Source organism: Elephantulus edwardii, unplaced genomic scaffold, assembly GCF_000299155.1.
Source record: "Elephantulus edwardii isolate Elephantulus edwardi_28Jun2011 unplaced genomic scaffold, EleEdw1.0 scaffold00002, whole genome shotgun sequence".
Lineage (NCBI taxonomy): Eukaryota > Metazoa > Chordata > Mammalia > Macroscelidea > Macroscelididae > Elephantulus > Elephantulus edwardii.
Window position 1 is genome coordinate 14,847,377 of NW_006399752.1, and position 20,062 is coordinate 14,867,438.

The window sequence follows — 20,062 nt, forward strand, 5'->3', positions numbered from 1 at the left end:
AATAAAATATCTACAATAGGAAGCCAGGGCACTACGAAGAATGCTCAGCCAGGGCAAGGCAGACATACTAGTAAAGGCCTCCCACAAAGCCATGCCCCAGATGTAACCAAGTTTGTGCACTGGGCACGTGATTGGCCTGAGTTCTGAAAGGAGAGCAGTGAAATCACCGCGCCCTTCTAGTGGGAGAAGCAGGTCCCACTTGCATCACTGATATAACACCAGGATACCACACCAGGCAGGTGACTCGAGACACGGCCAGTAAAATTATTTCATTTTAATTAATAGGAGCCACTCACTTAAGGTCTATAACAGCCCCTTGTCCCAAGCACCATGTCTCATAGAGAGAATAAACGGTTGAACCACTGAAAGAAAGATAAACACCCAACTCTTATCTTGTTTTCAGAAAAGAATGTTAATCAACTAAGCTTGGGGGGGGCGGGATGAGATCTTATAACTATTGAAAAGGGAAGTCTAAACTCAATATAAGCCTAGTGAGTAAAAGCACTCTTCCTAGGCATTATATTATATTGTTATAATAGTCTTTATACAATTTAATGTTACAACTGTACACTAGAAGTCTCCTTCTACCTTATTTCTACCCTTTTCAGTTAATGACCATAAGTAAGTCCTTTGATTTCAAAAATATTAACAAACTGAACCTCTCAAATCTGTCAGCCTCTATTTGGTTCTTGATCATAAATCTGGAGTTAAGCCTATTTGTTGTTCCTCTTTGTACAGCCAATCAGATTTTGTCTGATGCTACTTTTTGCACCCTGCTTATTGGACATGTTGATGAAGTTTGCATTTTCCAGGCTACATGTTAAAGGATGACTCTACAAGGATAACATCTTATCTAACCCTGCCTCCTAACCCTGTGGCTGTTAACACATTTGACATAGTACCCACAGCATTTAGAAACCCACAGAGATAGTACTATGGAGATATTCAGAGCCTCTGTAGGGTGAACAACACCCAATCCCAGCATGAAGCAGTCAGAGTGGTCACTGTCCAAAACTCTAAAAGACTTTAGAGGCTTTATCTCTCAAGGGGGATATATTAAGATTAGAACCAAAAAGAAAAGAGACAGACATTTATGCTTGGAAAAACTGAGCTATCAGAACCAGAAAACCAATATTGTCATGAACAGAATTAGTGCTCTGGGCACATGAGTGACTTCAGGAGAGGATGTTTTGGATGCATGAATGACACCATAAAACAGGAACAAGAATGAGATCCAACCACTAAACTTTGAACTCTCCATGGCATCATCTCATTGGCCCAGTCTCCAGCCCCAAGGCCCATACAGAGAACGAGGCCATAAACACAGCATCAATTCACTACCACACTGCCTTTCCCTCATATTTCCTTTCAAGGAGGGTGGTCTGTACCTTTGGGGATGTAACTTTTTAACAAATCTAATTTTACCTTCAAAAAAGACAACAAAAATCCCCAACACTGGGCCAATAGACAATATCATTATAGATAAAAGACTGAAGTAGCCAACAATTTCATTTTATTTGGATCAACAATCAATACTCATGGCAGCATCAAGCAAGAAACCAAAAGACATACCACATTAGGAAAAATCTGTTGTCAAGGATCTCTCCAAAGTGGTAAAGAACAATTAAAGTGCACCTGATCCAAGCCTTGGTCTTTTCTTTTGTGTCCTATGCATCTGAGAGTTTGACAATGAGCAAGAATGACAGAAGAAGAGTCAAATCCTTTGCACTGTAGTGCTAGTGAAGAGGATTGAGTATCCCAGAGACTGCCAAAGAAGAAACATAACTGTGTTGGAGGAAATGCAACCAGAGTGCCTCTTCAGAGGCAAGAATAGTAACATTTCATCTCACATACTTGCTCTAAGTACAATGAAATTGTTAACAACTTCAATTTCTTCTCTAGTTATCACGATATGTTGTTGTTGAGTGCCACTGAGTCTAGTATGACTCATAGCAACCCTATGAACAATAGATCTGAACCCTATTCTATGCTGTGCCATCCTCTTCCTCTCTGATATACTTGAGCCCATTGCTGCAGGTACTGTGTCAATCCATCTGGTTTAGGATCTTCCTTTCTTTCATAGAACTTTCCATGCATGATATCCCTTACCAAGGAAAGTCTGATTTCCAAGGAATATCATGATGTAACTCATAGTTTACATGTGAAGACCTACATTTTCTCCATGTTAATACCAGCACATCATCTTGTAATCTTGTAAAACTGGACACTTAATCCTTTCCCAATCTGTAACCTCCATATTCAGTTCAATCCTTCTCATGCCCTACCCGCACATTCCTACCCTACCCATCTGTCAAGTTCCATCCATAGTCCTGCCTCCTACTGTGGGTTCTCTCTTTTCTTTAGTCTTACTGAAAGCACTTCGCTGTGACCACATAATTGGTTCCTCCATCTACAAAAAAGGATAGTAAGGAAAATGTTTTAATAACATTTGTTATTATGAGGCTAACATATACTTTATAATATAAATTTAGGGCTTGAAATGTTTCTTAGTGTAAAATTTAAGAGTTTTAGCCCCTCTCTAAATGCTAATTTTAACTCACCACTCATGAGGTTGTATCAAGTTATGTAATAAAGTATTCAATCATTCCACCAACTCATCCTCATGCTGTTGTCATACTTACATCTCTCTCAACTCTTAAACATGTGCCCAAGCTCCCTTGGCACTGCTCAAGCACTGTCAGCATGGTAATATGTCAGGACATTATTTCTTTGAGTTATAAAGGAATTCTGGTTGCTGCTTGGAACCCAGTGTCAATAAACTTGCTAGGCTCATCCTGAAATGGTAGGATAACTCCCAAATTTATTCTCTTCTCTCTCTACACGATAAGTGGAATTAACATACATGGCTTCTTTATGTCCAAAATGAAAAAGTAATATATTACTCAATAAGAAAGATCTGGGTCAAATGGCATTTCTATTGTCAACATTTTGAGAAAGCACCAGACCCCTTCTATAGTGATTGCTTCATTTTACGTTCCCGCCAGCAATGGATAAGAGTTCCAGTCTCTGCACAACCTCCCCAGCTGTTGTTGTTTGCTGCTCTGTTGAATTTTGCTATTGCTGCTGGGTTGAGATATCTCGTTGTTGTTTTGATTTGCAGCTCTCTGCTAGCAAGGGATTTTGAACATTTCTTCAAGTGTTTGTTGACCATCTGAATTTCTTCTTTGGTGAAGTATCTATTCATTTCTTGTGTCCATTTTGTGATTGAGTTGTTTATCCACTGGGACTATACCCTAAATAAACCAGAACCTCGGCTCAAATGGACATATGCACGCCCATGTTTACTGCTATTATTCACAATAGTGAAGGGATAGAAACAGCCCAGCTGCCCATCAATAAATAAATGGAGAGAAAAACTTTGGTAAATCCACACAATTGAATATTATGCAGCACTGAAAAACAATGAACTTGTAAAACACTACACAATATGAATAAGCCTGGAAGACATTATGCTAAGTGAATTATCTCAGTTGCAGAAGGACAAATACTGCATAACACTACTGTTATGCAATAGGACTGCATGGGAAGAAGGGGAGAACAGGACAAGAGTGGATAGATAATGAACATTGCACTGGAACACGTGAGAGGAATCACTGTCTGAAAGAAATATATGATCAGACATTAAATGTATGACAATAATCTGGAACAAGAAGTTCATTATAAAGTGGACTAGAGGAGGGGAAAGAGGAAAATGGGCAACAATGAATAAAAGAAAACTTAAATGCAATCTATCTACATGGATTTCACCTGATTGTATGCATAGGAATCAGACTGATTACATTTGTGGGGGGAAAAATCGCTGGAGAAGCTCCATATGAGCTGTGAAAACTAGGCCAGGTGCTTATTGTGGGACAGACCACCAACTGATTATATTCAAGCATAATCTGAAACTAAGAAAAATCAAATCTAATCCATGAGAACAAAAATTTGACCTTGAGTCTATTCTACTTGAATTTTACAACCATCTCAGACAGGTTTGAGGCCTTTAACACTAATGAGCAAAGACAAGATGAGCTGTAGGAGGATATCAAGAATATCATTCAGGAAGAATGCAAAAGGTCATTTCAAAGACAGAAGAGGAAGAAAATATCAAGATGGGCATCTGAAGAGACTCTGAATATTGCACTTTATTGCTAAGAAACCAAAGGAAAGGGAAGAAATCAAAATGGAGTTGAAGATGTCAAAGGGCAGTGCAGAAGGACGCAAAAATCTGGAGTCAGAAAATCAAAGGGACCGAACTTGCTAAGCATTTCTTAAGCTGAAAGAATTGAAGAACAAAATCAAGCCTTGAGTTACAATACTTAAGGATGCTTTGGGCAGACTATCAAATGATCCAGGAAGCATTTAAAGAGTATACAGAGTCACTGTACCAAAAGGATTTGGCAAACACAACTATTTCATGAAACAATGTATAAGAAAGAGCCTGTGGTGATGAAGGAAGAAGTTCAAGTTGCTCTGAAAGAATTGGCAAAAAAACAAGGTTCCAGGAATTGATGATATACAAATTGACATACTTCAAAAAACAGAAGCTGCCCTGGATGTGCTTACCAAGTTGTGCCTAGACATCTGGAGGACAACCACCTGGCCAATGGACTGGAAGAGATATATAATTCGTTCTCCTTACAAAGAAAGGTGATCTGACACAGTGCGGAAATTATCTAACAATATTATTGATATCAAATCCAAATAAGATTCTGCTGAAGATTGTCCAAAAATGACTGGAACATCACATCAACAGAGCACAGCCAGAAGTGCAGGCTAGGTTTAGAAGGGGTCATGGTACTAGAGATATTGTAGCTGTTAGATGGATCTTGGCTGAAAGCAGGGAGTACCAGAGGAATGTCTATCTGTGTTTCATTGATTATGCAAAGGCTTTTGACTATGTGGATCACAACAAACTGTGTCTGACTCTGAGAAGAAAGGGAATCCTAGAACACTTGATCATGCTTATGCAAAACCTATAGTTAGACCAGGAGGCAGTCATCAGAACGAGCAAGAAAACACCACATAGTTCAAAATTGGGAAGTGTGTATGCCAAGGATGTGTCCTATCTTCATACTTTTTCAATCTACATGCAGAACAGATTATCCGAGAGGCTGGGCTCTATCAGGAGAAATGTGATGTCAGGATTGGAAGAAGACTCAACAATCTACGTTATGCCAATGTCACAACGCTACTCGCTGAAACTGAGGGGGACCTGAGGCGCTTGCTGCAGAAGGTCAAAGACCGTAACCTTCAATATGGATTGAAGCTCAACAACTAGAAAACAGAGATTCTCACCTCTGGGCCAACTGCCAACATCAAGATAATTAGTAAAGAGATTGAGACTGTTAACAGCTTCAGTTTGCTTGGCTCCACAATCAACACTCTTGGCACCAGGAGCCAGAAAATTAAAAGATGAATTGTATTGGCAAAGTTTGCTGTCAGAGACCTCTCCAAAGTACTGAAGAACAACGATCTCAGTCTGGAGACTAAGATGCACCTGATCTAGGCCATAGTCTTTGCAATAACTTGCAATGCATCAGAAAGCTGGACTAGGGATGATAGAAGGAGAATTGATGTCTTTGAGCTATTCTGCTGGAAAAGAGTATTGAATATATCATAGACTGCTAAGAAAATGAACAGGTTCATCCTAGAAAGGGGTGAGACCAGACTGTTCCTTGGAGGTAAGGATTCTAAAGCTTCGTCTGACATACTTTGGACATGTTGTAAGGAGGGACCAGTCCTTGGAGAGGAACATCATGCTTAGCAAAGTGGAGGGAAAGCACAGGAGAGGAAGACTCCCTGTGAAATGGATTGATTCCATGACTGGGGTTATGGGGGTAGTTGTGTCAGAGACAATAAATTGGCACAGGATAGAGCAGGGTTTAGGGTTGTTGTACATAGTGTAGTTCTGTGTCACAGTCATGAGTCATAGAGTAGTTATGACTCAATGGCACATTTCTGTAAAATTTAATTAAAATCACAATAACAAAAAGAAACAGAAAAAGAGCAAGCTGCACCTAACAATAACACACTTCAAGTATTCTTATCATAGATACGGTTTTTACATGAGCAGTCACTCTAAAGGTGAAACAGCTCCATTATAGGGCATTTTGGGATACATTTTTGTTAAATACTCTTGAAAAGCTAAGCAAACTTTGAAAATTGTTTTATATTATCTTTTCTTGTACTTTGTCCAAATTCATCCTTGATAGGTTATATTGACTTGTACTAGTAGAAATCATGTTCCATCAACCACACATAGGCCAAACCAGCCCATAACTATCTTGTTCATCTATGTAATCCAGGCACTGCCAATACAAAGTAACATTCAATAAATCTTTGCTGAATACATAATTTATCCCATCTCAGTCTCCCTACCCCACCCCTATGTCAGTCCTGTTTTACAGTGGAACTATGCAGTATTTATCCTTTTGTGACTGAGATACTTCACTCAGCATAATGTCCTCCAGGGTCATCCATTTTGAATAATATTTCATGAGTTCCTTGGTTTTCAATGCAGCATAATAGTCCATTGTGTTAATATACCACAACTTCTTTATCCATTCGTTTCTTGATAGGCACTTAGGTTGTTTCCAAATCTTTGCTATTGTGAACAAAGCCACAGTAAACATGGGTGTGCATATATCTGCTTGGGTGGCGGTTATGGTTTCTTTAGGGTATATTCCAAATAGTGGGGTTTCTGGGTCAAATGGTATTTCTATTTGCAACTTTTTGAGAAAGCGCCATACAGCTTTCCACAGTGGCTGCACCATTTTATACTCCCACTAACAGTGAATAAGGGTTTCAGTTTCTCCACAACCTCACCAGCATTTGTTGTTTTCTGTTCGGTTAAATTTTGCTATTCTTACTGGGGTGAGATGATATCTCATAGTTGTTTTCATTTTCATCTCTCTTAGAGCTAGGGATTTTTATTAGGTATTATTGTCATAACATGAGTCCAGAACAAAGACTGCATAGTGGAGTCGACCTGGGGGGAGGGATGGTATAACAATGAAAGAATTTTGCTTTTACTCTTCAAATAAAAGAACGAACTGGAGGGGAGGGGTGGGCAGGGAGAAAAGTGCAACAATAAATGAATGGAAATCCAAAATCTTTGTAAATTTTCATTAAAATTGATAATAATAAAAGAAAATATCAAACCACTATTAAACTTGATGCAAAAACCTCACTAAATTAAAAGACATTAAGCTGGAAGGAAAAAAAATCTTTGCTGAATAAATGAGTGACTAACTGAATTAAGGAAGGAAAGAAGAAAAGGAGCATCAGACAAGTATCCTCTCATATGATCCATCAGAACACCTTGTGATTTCTCAAAGTCCAAGATGATGAGGAATTGCAGCTCTGTCGTTTTAAAATCTGAATATAACTAACATGATTTGGCTGACCAATATCTTATGTTTTCATTATCTTTTATATGCTAGATTTCCCTAGTCAATTTGCTTTAAACGTTTTTATTATCTTTCATATACTAAATTTCCCTAGTCAATTTTGTTTTGTCCCTAGTCAATTTTTTTTCAATTCCCTAGGAATTGGTGGCTTATAATCTCAGAAAAATATAGACACAACAGCAATAGGTTTGATTTCAAGTTGCACCTCAGTAATTGCAAGCTGGTATTTAAAGGGTTTGGGGTGGGTTTTTTCTAATTATCACAGAAACACATGGGTCTTGATGGAGAGAAGACTGGGAAGAAGTGTTGTCTCAGATGTGTTTAGTTTGTCATGTATGTGTCCTCCAGAAGGGGACTCAGCACACAGCACCTGCATAGAGACTTGTGTATGTTCATGTCATAGTCTAGAAATATGCCAACTATTTATGAATTTCTTTCCCATGTATCTACAAGAATTTGAAGGAGCTATGAAGGGAGCTCTTAGTGGTAAGAAATTATACTACCAAAGGTACGTGGTTTTAATCCACCAGTTGCTCTGGAGAGAAAAAGCTGCCCAATCTCCTCCTGTGTGATTTACTGCCTCTGAAAACTCACTGAAGCATCAGCTATGAGTCGGTTCCACCTGAATGTGATTCAACAACTGGTGGCCTAGGCCACAAGTTGCCCTGCCTACCCAAATGTCAGACATCTCTGATGGAAAAAAATGAACAATTGCCTCCTGTGGGATTTACTGCCTCACAGACCCATGGAGTGTTACTATGATTTGGAACAAATTCAATGGCAGTGAGTTTCTGAGGAAAAATTTAATTACTAAGCTTCTACCTTGAGGATCATAATCAAGTATTAATGTTTTTGAAGGGTATACAATGCTCATAATCTTGAATTTGCATAAGTGAGAAAGCTAGACTTAAACTCAGTGTCAGTATTTAAATATTCTGCATTTTGCTTTTATGAGAAATGGCATCTGAATAGTAAGTCAACTTTTGCTTTAAATAACTTACGGACAACCAGTTCCATTTCCCATATCATCTACAAGTACAGCAATGCATAATAAAAACAGATGTTGATTTTGATGGCCTGAGCAACCGCACTGAATATTATCTTAAAATAAAAGAAGGTCAAGGAAAACTTACATGAAGACAAATCCATCTTATTATTTCCAAATAGGAAATGTGTCTTCTTTACCTGAGATAAACCAAGTAATTTCGTAATGGGGGCTTTTACTTCTCCAAGCATCATACAGAAATACAAGTGCACTGTATAATGTTTTATTTTATTTTTATAATTTTGTTCTTTGGGATAAAAATAAATGCATCCTTCAGACATTCTTTATTTACTACTGATCATAGAAATGTCTGTTTTTAATCACACCATGTGGTTCCATTTGGAATATTTTGTGTCAATTATTACTGGCTGATCTTCCCTTTTTCATTCTGACATCTGTTAGAAGGAACAGGTTGAGGAAGAAACTCATTATTCCTCGTTCTACAAAAGCATTTTCAGGAGTTAAGTATGGACCATCTAAATGATAATCTATTATTTCATCAGTTGTATCTATTACATTGGTTCTCCATGTTCTCTGCCTATCATATTTAGTGTCTCAGAAAAAAACCATATTTACATACAGATTGTCTGACCTTACACACTAGCTTTACTACCTGAACACTGAATTTATGTAGGTTTCCTGCCAACTCTCCAATGCTGCTTGATGTAGACTTCAAAAGAGTTCCCAAAATTTTAAAATTCATATATAAGAATGTATGTCTATGCGCATGTGTGTGTGTTTCTGTTACCACTGACTTAAGTCAAACTCACAGGGACCCCATGTGACAGAGTAGAATTTCCCCATTGGGTATTTTTGGCTATAATTTTGATGGAAACAGATCATCAAGTTTTTCTCCCTCAGAGGCATTGGATTCAAACAGCTTCTTAGTTATAACAAAGAAACTTACACATTGTTCTCTCTGGACACTTCTTTTGAAAATTACTAAAATGAATCTTATGCAAGTTAGAAATTAATGGATCATCCAGAGTCACAAATGGTTACACTCTGATGATTAAACATCTCTACTACAAAAGACTCAGAATGATAGAAAACCCTTTAAAAGTTAAGACATCTCAAAGCATTTCTTACAGGAAGGAGAGTAGATCTAAAACCAGAAAAAAATCATAGTTATTTTTTTTAAGAGCTGAAAATAATATTCAAGTGGGGGAAACTAGAAATCCACAAAAATGCTAAACACAAAATAAGCAATCATTCATTTTTCAAAAACATAATTTTAGAGGATATTATCTTCTCACTTCAACTCCTATAAGTGCAGCAGTCAAGAAATCAAAAGAGATATTAAAGTTGAAAAATCTGCTGTCAAATACTCCAAGGAGTTAAGGAGCAACAGTGCCAGTTTAAAGACTAAGCTGCACCTGATTCAAACCATGGTCTTTTCAATTACTTCCGATGCAACTGAGAATTGGACAATAAATAAGGATTAAGGAAAGAATTCATTCATTTGAGTTGTGATATTGAAGAAAGGTACTGAATAAACAGTCTATGGACAGACATATATATATATATATATCCTGAAGGAAGTGAAACCAAGATAAGGCGGTGCTTAGAGACACAGATAGTCAAACTTTGTCTCACATACTCTGGGCATGTTTTTAGGAAGGGCAAGTCCTTGAAAAAAGACATAATGTTTGGAAAGGTTGTTGTTGTTGCTGTTGTTATATGCCATCGAGTCTTTTGCGACTCATAGCAACCCTACGTACAACAGCCCTAAACCCTGCTTTATCCTGTGCCAATCGCACTGCCTCTGACACACCCATCCCAATTAACCCAGTCACTGAATCAATCCACCTCATAGAGGGTTGACCCCTCCTGCATGGTCCCTCCACCCTCCCAAGCATGATGTCCCTCTCCAAGGAACTGTCTCTCCTTACAACATGTCCAAAGTATGTCAGATGAAGCCCCAGAATCCTTGCCTCCAAGGACTAGCCTGTTTTAACCCTCTCCAGGATGAACCTGTTTTTTTTCTTGGCAGTCCATGGTACATTCAATACTCTTCCCCAGCACCACAGCTCAAAGGCATCAATTCTCCTTCTATCTTCCCTAATTATTGCCCAACTCTCTGATGCATAACAAGGGATTGCAAAGACCATGGCCTGTATCAGGCGCTCCTTAGTCTCCAGAGAGACACCGTTGCTCTTGAGTACTTTAGAGAGGTCCCAAACAGCAGACTTTCCCATCACGATACGTTTTTTGATTTCCTGGCTGCTGGTGCCAAGAGTGTTGGCCAAGCAAACTGAAGCTGTGAACAATCTCAATCTCTTCACCATCCATCCTGATGCTACTAATTGGTCCAGTGGTGAGAATCTTTGTCTTCTTAACATTGAGCCTCAGTCCATAGTGAAGGCTGCAGTCCTTGACCCTTCGCAGCAAGTGCATGAGGTCCTCCTCAGTTTCGGCAAGCAGGGTTGTGTCATCTGCATAATGCAGATTGTTAATAGATCTTCCACCAATCCTGACGCCACACTTCTCCTCATAGAGTCCTGCTTCTTGGATAATCTGCTCTGCATACAGGTTGAAAAGGTCTGGAGATATGATACATTCCCTGGCGTACACCCTTCCCAATTTTGAACCATGCAGTGTTACCTTGCTCTGTTCTAACGACTGCCTCTTTGTCCAAGTATAGGTTTCACATTAGCATGATTAAATGTTCTGGGATTCCCATTCTTCTCAGAGTCAGCCACAGTTTGTTATGATCCACGCAGTCAAATGCCTTTGCATAATCAATGAAACACAGCTAGACATTCTTCTGGTATTCCCTGCTTTCAGCTAAGATACATCTATCATCAGCTACAATATCCCTAGTATCACGACCCCTTCTAAACCCAGCCTGGACTTCCAGCAGTTCTCTGCTGATGTGCTGTTCCAGTCGTTTTTTGGATAATCTTCAGTAGAATCTTGTTTGCATGTGAAATCAATGATATTGTTCTGTAGTTTACACACTCAGTTGGGTCACCTTTCTTTGGAATGGGAACAAATATAAATCTCTTCCAGTCAGTTGGCCAGGTGTTTGGAAAGGTAGAGGGTCAGAAAAAAAAGAAGAAGACCCTTAATAAAATGGATAAACACAGTGACTATGGCAATGGGCTCAAATATATCAGAGATGATAAGGATGGCAGGGGACAAGGCAGAGTTCATTCAGGTCTATTGTTCATATGGTCACTGTGAATCATAGTTGACTTAATGGCACCTACCAACAATAACTCTAGTGTTCATAGGGTTTTAAATAAAGATGACAGAAGAATTGATGCCTTTGAGCTGTGGTGTTGGAGAAGAGCACTGAACATCCCATAGACAGCCAAGAGAACAAACAGATAGGTCTTGGAGAGGGTACAGCTGGAGTATTCTTTAGAGGTAAGAATGATGAGGCTTCACCTCACATGCTTTGGGCATGTTGCTAGGAAGGGCTATTCCTTAGAGAAGGACATGATGCTAGGAAGAGAGAAGGATTGAAAAAGGAGAAGAAGAGTCTAGAACAGGTGGATTGACAGAGTTACTGCTGCAATGGGCTCTTGTGCATCAGGAAGTGTGAGGATGGTGTGGGACAGGACTGGGCTCAGATCTTTTGTTAGTGGGGTCGCTATGAATTGTACTTGACTAAAAAAACACCTAACAACAACAACAATCGATTCCTTTATGTGTCTATTAAGCTGTATTGGTAGTTTCTGAGAAAGGGTTAACTCTACCTTGAAAATATTTTTTTTTGTCAGATTCTACTTGCCCATATAGCAGGATAATAAATACTACACCACCACAACACCAATAAATACTACCACACAAGAAACAAATCGAAAGAATTTGCCATCTTTTTTTTTCTTGTTTGAACCAATATATTATTCTAAATCTTTAGTAATTAAATAATTATTCAGTATTTAAATCACTATGTGTGTCTTATTGCCATAATAATTTATAAGAAAGAGGGGAGAAGAAGTGGGATATGTATGAAACAAGTCGTTAATTGGTCAAGAAAGAATTATCTAGCACCTTCCCTCTCACCAAAGTCTTGAATACTATTATATTCTATCTAATTACTTTAGAGAAATTGAATAGTCAGTGAAGTATTCCAGTTGTCTTGTACAAAAGTCAGCGATCCACAGTTATAAGCCTCAAAGGAAGAGAAAGGACAATGAACTGTTCTAAGGAAATAAAATGCTGGGGGATAATGTAAAGCAAGTTTCTTTTTTTTTTTTTATTAGTTTCAATGAAAATTTACAGAGACTTTGGATTTCCATTCATTCATTGTTGCACTTTTCTCCCTGCCCACTCCTCCCCCCAACCCCAATACACTCTTCTCTTTGAAAAGTAAAGGAAAAATTCTTTCATTGTTTTACAATCCCTCTACCCAGGTCCACTCTACTATGCAGCCTTCGTTCTGGACTCCTGTCATGACAATAATACCTAATCACGTATCCCTTTTAAACTATTTTCTCCTTCATCTGTTTCAACGCAGTATACATTATTTATCCCATCTTTCTCAGTCTCCCCCCAATCCCAATGTCAGTCCTAGGTTTCTTTAACAATGCAGTTTGATTCTAAGACCCTCGAGAGCAGACACTTTTAGTTAATTTTTAATCAACACTTAAACAGCACAAACCCAGCTTCCATCAAGGCAATTTTGCCTCACAGTGACCTCCCTTCCTATGTATTTTAAAGTAAGTGCATAAAGTAGTACCATAGGCTTGGGGCACTATTAACTGAAGGGTGGTCAGTTCGAACCCTCCAGCCACTGCTCCCTCCTAGTGAGAAGGATGAGGCAATCTCCTCTTATTAAGATTTACGCTTCGGGAAACCCAGTAGAGGGTGATCAAGAGTCAGATTCACCTTGAAACCAGTGAGGTTGGAAGTGTTTTCCTTTGGTTTGGGTTTTGTTCTCATTTTTGGGGTTTTTTTTTTTGTTATTTTTTGTGCCCCACAGAGTTTTCAATGGCAGCCAGGATGTTCCTTTTAGGCCAAGATGGCGAAGCTTCATCTTCCCCACTTTGGCCATGTTGCTAGAAAAAGCTATACCTTGGAAAAGGACATATATTTAGAGAGATGAAAAGTCAGTGAAAGAGGGGGAAAGGCCCCTGATGAGATGAATTGGCACAGTAACTGCAGCAATGGGTGTCAGGAATGCTGAGAATGGAACAGGATAGGACAGGGTTCAGGTCTGTTGTTGTTAGAGTAACTATGAGTTGTACTCAACTTGACACCTAACAACAACAACAACGTTCTTTCAGACATAGAGTCCCAGGCCTTTCTTCTGAGTTGCCTTTTAGGGGCTTCAATCCATCAACCTTTCTGTTAGCAGTGAAGGGCTTAATCACTTCTGCCACCCAAAGACTTGTTATGTGCAGTCAAATCAACTCCGACTTGTAGTGATTTGCAATAGCTCTGAACTCTGCTCTATCCTGAGCCAATTTCATAATCTTTGAAACGCCTACCCCTATTACTCCAATCACTGAATCAGTCCATCTCATGCAGGGTATTCCTCTCTTGTGCTGTCCCTCCACCCTTGCAACATGATGTCCCTTTCCAAGGATTGGTCGCTCCTTGTAACATGCCAAAAGTATATCAGACAGAGCTTCAAAATCCTTGCTTCCAAGGAACATCCTGGTTTCACCCTCTTCAGGACAGACGTGTTTGTTCTGTTAGCAGTCCATAGTATGTATACTCAATACTCTTGTCCAGCACCACAACTCAAAGGCATCAATTCTTCTTCTTATGTCATCTTAGTGATTGTCCAGCTTTCTGATGCTCAGCAAGTAATTGCAAAGACTATGGCCTGGATCAGGCGCACCTTGGTCTCTAGACTAACATCATTGCTCTTAAGTACCCTGCAGTCAGATTGGTTACATATGTGGGAAAAATCACTGGAGAGGCTCAATATCAGCTATGAAAACTAAGCCAGGTGCTGATTGTGGATCAGATCATCAACTACTTGTATGCAAGTAGAAACTGAAGCTAACGAAAGTCAAATCAAAACCACAAGGACAAAAGTTTGACCTTGAGTCTATCCCTCCTAAATTTAAAGACCAATTCAAGAATAGGTTTGAGGCCTTAAACACTAATGATCAAAGACCAGATGAGTTGTGGGAGGAAATCAAGAGTATCATCCATGAGGAAACCAAAAGTCACTACAAAGACAGAGGAAGAAGAAAGGCCAAAACGTTTGTCAGAAGAGACTCTTTATATTGCATTACAGCATCAGAAGCCAAAGTAAAGGGAAGAAATCAAGAAATGAAGGACTTGAACAGAAGATTTCAAAAGACAGCACAGGAAGACAAGGCAAAGTGTTATAATGAAATGCACAAAGAGATGGAGTTGGAAAACCAAAAAGAATGAACTTGCATTTAAGCTGAAGGAACTGTGTGACTAACACATCTAAAGGCAGCCTACACGTTTGTATTTCTTCCTCTGGCATGGCACGTGATATGTTGTGTACTAAGTATATCAGAGATGATGAGGACGGCACATAATAGGACAAGTTTCAGGTCTGTTTTTCATAGAATTGCTATGAATCATACTCAAGGACTCAAGGCAATTCCTTCTCAGAGCAACTCTAAGACAAGGGTAAAATTATTCCAGAGTGCCCTAAACTGTAAATCCTCACAGGAGCACATCATCAGATTGTTTTTGTTCCATGGATCCCCTGGGGGTGGTGGGGGGGGGGGGTTACCATCACTGACATCTGGGTTAGCCAGTGAGTGCTTTAACCATTGTGCCACCAGGGCTCAGGAACTAGTAGGTTGGGGGGGGGTTTGTTTTGTTTTGTTTTGTTTTGTTTTTTAACAATGGTAAGTAATTAATCCACTTTGCACTGCTCACATCCTAAGGCACTACCTTTAGAATCTCAACACTGTTCTTTTGGGCAACCTTTCCCTCAACCATCTCACAGCAAAATATTTGTGAGTCCAAAGTTGTAGAGTTTTAAGATGGACTCTTAGATTGGTAAACTTTCTGAGGGCAGTTAAATCCCTCCAGGCCATGGAGATCAGTGATAGGCTACTATAATAATCTAGCAATAGAGAATAGTTGTTTAACCAGAGTGAGAGCAGTTGGTATTTGGGAAGTAGGCAAATTGCCCTCATATCACAGACAAATATATTTGGCTTGATGATTAACTATATATGGAGAATAAAATAGATAAAGGCAAAGTCTTGGGTGGAAGATCCAATGGACAATTATTCCAATTTTTTTATAGTTCTATTTCTATTTTTACAATAATGGTTTATACAGTATTTGTCCTTACGGTACTGAGCTAGTTCACTAAGCATAATGCTCTCCAATCCCTCCCAAATTAGGCAATGAGTTTCAAAATCATTGTTCCTACATGCTGCCTAGTATCCTTAACTCTGCTTCACAATAAAGGCTGGATGCTATTTCTAAATCACCAACTGATCCTTGTTTCTTTTCTATTGAAATCTTGGAATGATGTTCCACTACCTACATGCAGATGAAGGGTACAAAATTATTCATATGACCCTCTTGGTCCTACAGGTAAAAAAACAAAAACAAAAACAAAAAACCTCACCTCTTCTCCAACTGATCTTCAAAATGTCTCTCCAGAAACTATCACTCCACTAATATTCCCAGAATGTAAATGTTCATGTTGAGGTCAGATCCTCTACTTTCATAGTCTCCACAATTAACTCCAAATCATATTTAAGGTTCTCTTCAACTGTAAATGTCCAGAAAACTTCCCTCCTTCACATCCATCCAGCCTTATTTCTTAGAGTTTCTGTATGCCCTTTAGAATATATTGTCACTTTTTTTTAGAATTTTGTTTCTTTTACTTTTCTTTTTTTAAATTGTTTAAAGTTTGGTGTGTTGTTGTTGTTTGTTTTTTTTTTTACTTTATTTTATTATTTGGTGCATGTACTGTCAAATTGGATCTGAATGGTACAGAAGGAGATGGCCCCTCCTTCTCCAGCAGAGCATCTGGTGAATTTGAACCATATACCTCTGGGATTGCAGTACAGCCTCTTGCCACTAGGCCACCAGAGCTCCCTTTGTATTGTCACTTTGTACTACAACTGTCGCTTCACTAGTCTTTCTTCTGAGTTATTAATTTCTTTAGGACAAGTCATCTGGATCAACTAAATTCCTCACTGTCACTAACAGTGCTTAACTCATAGCAAGTGATGAATAAATTTATACTAAGTAAGTAAATAAATATGTTGATTATTTAAAAAAATATCTCTATAGGCCATGGGAAGAGGAAAGTAAAAAAAAAAAAAAAAACCAAATAAAAAGAAGCCCAGAACACAATGAATGAACAGAGTGAAGGAAACAGACATATTAAGAAAGAAAGTGGAGGGGAAGCATAAAGACATAGTTATTTTAAGTTTTTAGGCAATAAACAAAGATGGCTACGATTAGACCCAAAAAAAAGTCTGTTGCATACCCATTACTAATGAGACCAATACATCATTAGAATTCCAACCCAAAGGCGCTATGCCGAGTACTAGCACAGAATCTGTAAAATTCCTCTCTCCATCATGTTCTTGCTTTCACCCGGAGTCTACTCACATGGCAACCACTACTACTGCTGCCTTCTGTGACAAAATCTTGGCACAAAAACCAAGCCCATCAACACAATCAAGAAATTATTTCACCTAGCTTTTTTACTTTAATATTTCTTCAACTTCTTTGCTAGAGATGCATTTTCTCAGAAGAAATTTTTTCTTCTTATCCTTTACAGACAAGGAAAGATCATTTACTCAAGACAAAATATACGCTGAAAATTCTTAACTTCGAAAGACAAATGTAATTTAGCTTATATTTAAGACTATAAACCTATAATCCATTCATAAATGTACCTTGATTCAATCAATGCCACTAACTCAACATTTCAGCTTAAGTTCCTTCTTTATAACTAAGGAATAGTGTAACTCACGTCACATATCACAGAAGACTTGGTCAAGCATGAAATTCTACCCACAGTGTACCACAACTTCACTTTCATTCCCTGCACTGATCCCGAGAGAGAACTGAGATAACAAAATTCAGAAGAATAAACTATCCATGGAAACCATTATACTTCCCAACCTATTTTTGTTGTTGTTGTCATTGCTGTGTACCATGGAGTTGGAATCAAATCATTGCTGACCCTCCTGCAGGTTTTCAGGAGCAATAAATCACATAGAGGGAGCGCTGGTGGCTTAGTGTTAAGGATTTTGCACTGCCAACCTAAAGTCATGTGGTTTGAATCCACCAGCTGTTCCACAAGATAAACCTGGGCAATTTCCTCCTGTGTGATTTGTTGCCTCTGAAAGCTCACTGGTGGGTCAACCATGAGGCCTTTCCAACTTGATAGTACATAACAACAACAAACCTCATGGGAGGAGATGGTCCATCTTCTTCCCACAGAACAGATGGTAGACTTGAACCATGTGCCTTAGAGTTGGCAGCACAATTCTAAGCCACCAGATTTAGTCTTACCTAATTCTCAAAAGCATGGTAAAGGAGGGGGGAAACCTACTATGAAACGTTTTCAGTTACATGAAGAAACTGAGGCCTAAGGAGATAAGAGTTTGTCCTAAAAGACATGGCTCATCCACTAATCTCCATAGCAGCTAACTCATAGCTGTTCACCATCAGGTTTCCAAGGCTATAAATCTTAATGGGAAGAGATTATCCAGAGGGGGTGCTGAACATGAACAAGTGGAGATAGTAGGCCTTTCGACTAGCAGTGAAACATGCTACGGAGCTGGTTAGTGGCAAAGAGCTGAAAACAACTCAAGTACCCTAATTCATACTTTGGTGGTCTTATTATTCTGGACTGTAGGATTCATCAGAAGAACTTGATGTACATGAAAAAATAATGTGCATGAAATCAGTAACAGCTTAAAATTAAGCAGAAACAAATTAACTGTGGCACCAGGGTTTTTAATAGTTTGATGCTGAAACTAAAAATATAGTCTGCTTTAAATGTAAACAATCAGGACTAAGGTATTTGCAAAAACAAAAACCCACAAATGATCATAAAGAATAAAGAACGCAAGTGATGTGCCCTGAACCAACATCTTCTTGAGGTAACTCTGTTCATTATTTTTCATTGTGATGCTTTGGACGATGTTTTCTGGGGTACAAATCAAAGAAAAGTAAAGATTTCACCTTATATTATCAACCAATATCTCCCTTCAGAGTGAATTTCTTGTTTGGAAAAAGCAGTAACATTCAAAAGTGCATGTAAGCTAATAGACACATTAACTTTGCAGAGGTCTCCTTAATGGTTTTGAATATAACTAAAATGAACTAAATTAAGCCTTATTCCCCAAATAAAGATTTTTTTTTTTCCAAGCTGCTACTTCTGTACATAATTTGTGCTTCTATAAGAGCGTTGAGCGCCACAGAGTTCCATGTGACTTTCCTGGGGATCTCACTATCCAAAACAGTACCACACTGAAACCTGTAGTAAGAGAGCTTTCAGATGAGTTAGCCTTACAGACAGACGAAAAAGCACACACGGAACCAAAAAAAGACACACAAAAGCAATTCTCTATATAACTGTTTTCCTATGACAGGTGCTCCTCCATTTCAAGTGACTTAAGTAGAAGTCCTTTCCATATATCACCGTGAATCCAGGGGAATCCCACCTTCACATCAACCTAGGTCCTTCCTCAGCCTAAAACATCCTTAGATCTACTACGCAGATTCCAGCACAGGAGGCGCTGCAATCAGTGTGCGTGACCACCTCTGGCTTCAGCCAGCTTTGGAATAGCCAGCGCCTCCACTTCACACCCTTCCCCGAACATTTTTGCACTTTGCATGGGTCTGGTTCAGGCCTCTAGGTTCCCCTTCTCTGTTTCCAGGTTTAGATGTCTCTGAGCAGGGATTGAGTGTCAGACTGGAGAAGTGGACCCCCGCCTGCCCGCCCGCAGGGGTCTGGAATGAAGGGGGGGGGGTGTCACTGGTCACTCAATCGCTGGACAAGGTGGTCTCAGCTCCCTAGGTGAGTCTGGCCGTAGTGGCGCAAGCCTCGTGATTCCACGCCATCTCCGCAGCCTGGTGCCTTCCCGCCTCCACCTTGGCCACCTCCAGGCTCCACTCCAGCCCCAGAGCCCAGAGCTGGAGTCTCCGTAGCAAAGGGAAGTGAGGCAGCCCGAGTGCGCACTGCGAGCTCTGATACCCCGGCAGCTCGGTACTGAAAACCCCGCCTCTCCCAACTCCCTCCCCTGACCAGCCACAGCTGGGGCACTCCTCCGGGTCTCCAAGCCCCGGGACAAAGCTACCGCAGCCAGCGTGGGTCCCCACGCCCTCTCCGCCCTCTCCACGCGTGCAGGTCCCATCCACACCAGGTCTCTTCATCTTCCGCCTGTGCTGACCCCTTCCCAAAGGCATCTTTGACGGCCTGAGGGCTTGAAGGGACTTGGGGCCAACCGCCCTCAGACTCTGTCCCCGCGCCCCCGCTCCGCGCCGCTGCTCACCTGTTCAGCACTTTGCGGATCCTCTGGCGCACGCTGGCCCGGGAGGAGGCGGACAGGCTCCCGCTGCCGCCGCTGGCCTCGGCCGGCAGGTTCTCGATGGTGGTCACCACATGGTTTGGCGGGGCTGGCGGCGGCGACTGCAGCGGCTGCTGCGGCGGCTCTGGGGGGATCAT

At 39.9% G+C, this 20,062-nt stretch overlaps 1 protein-coding gene across 1 annotated transcript in view; it reads right to left on the reverse strand.

Annotated features, from left to right (window-relative positions):
• SLC35F1 (solute carrier family 35, member F1) overlaps positions 1-20,062 on the reverse strand; it is a 711,879-nt gene extending 691,817 nt beyond the window's left edge. Inside the window, exon 1 of the mRNA XM_006879001.1 lies at positions 19,890-20,062. Coding sequence (XP_006879063.1) covers positions 19,890-20,062 — 173 coding nt within the window. The remainder of the gene's footprint in view (positions 1-19,889) is intronic.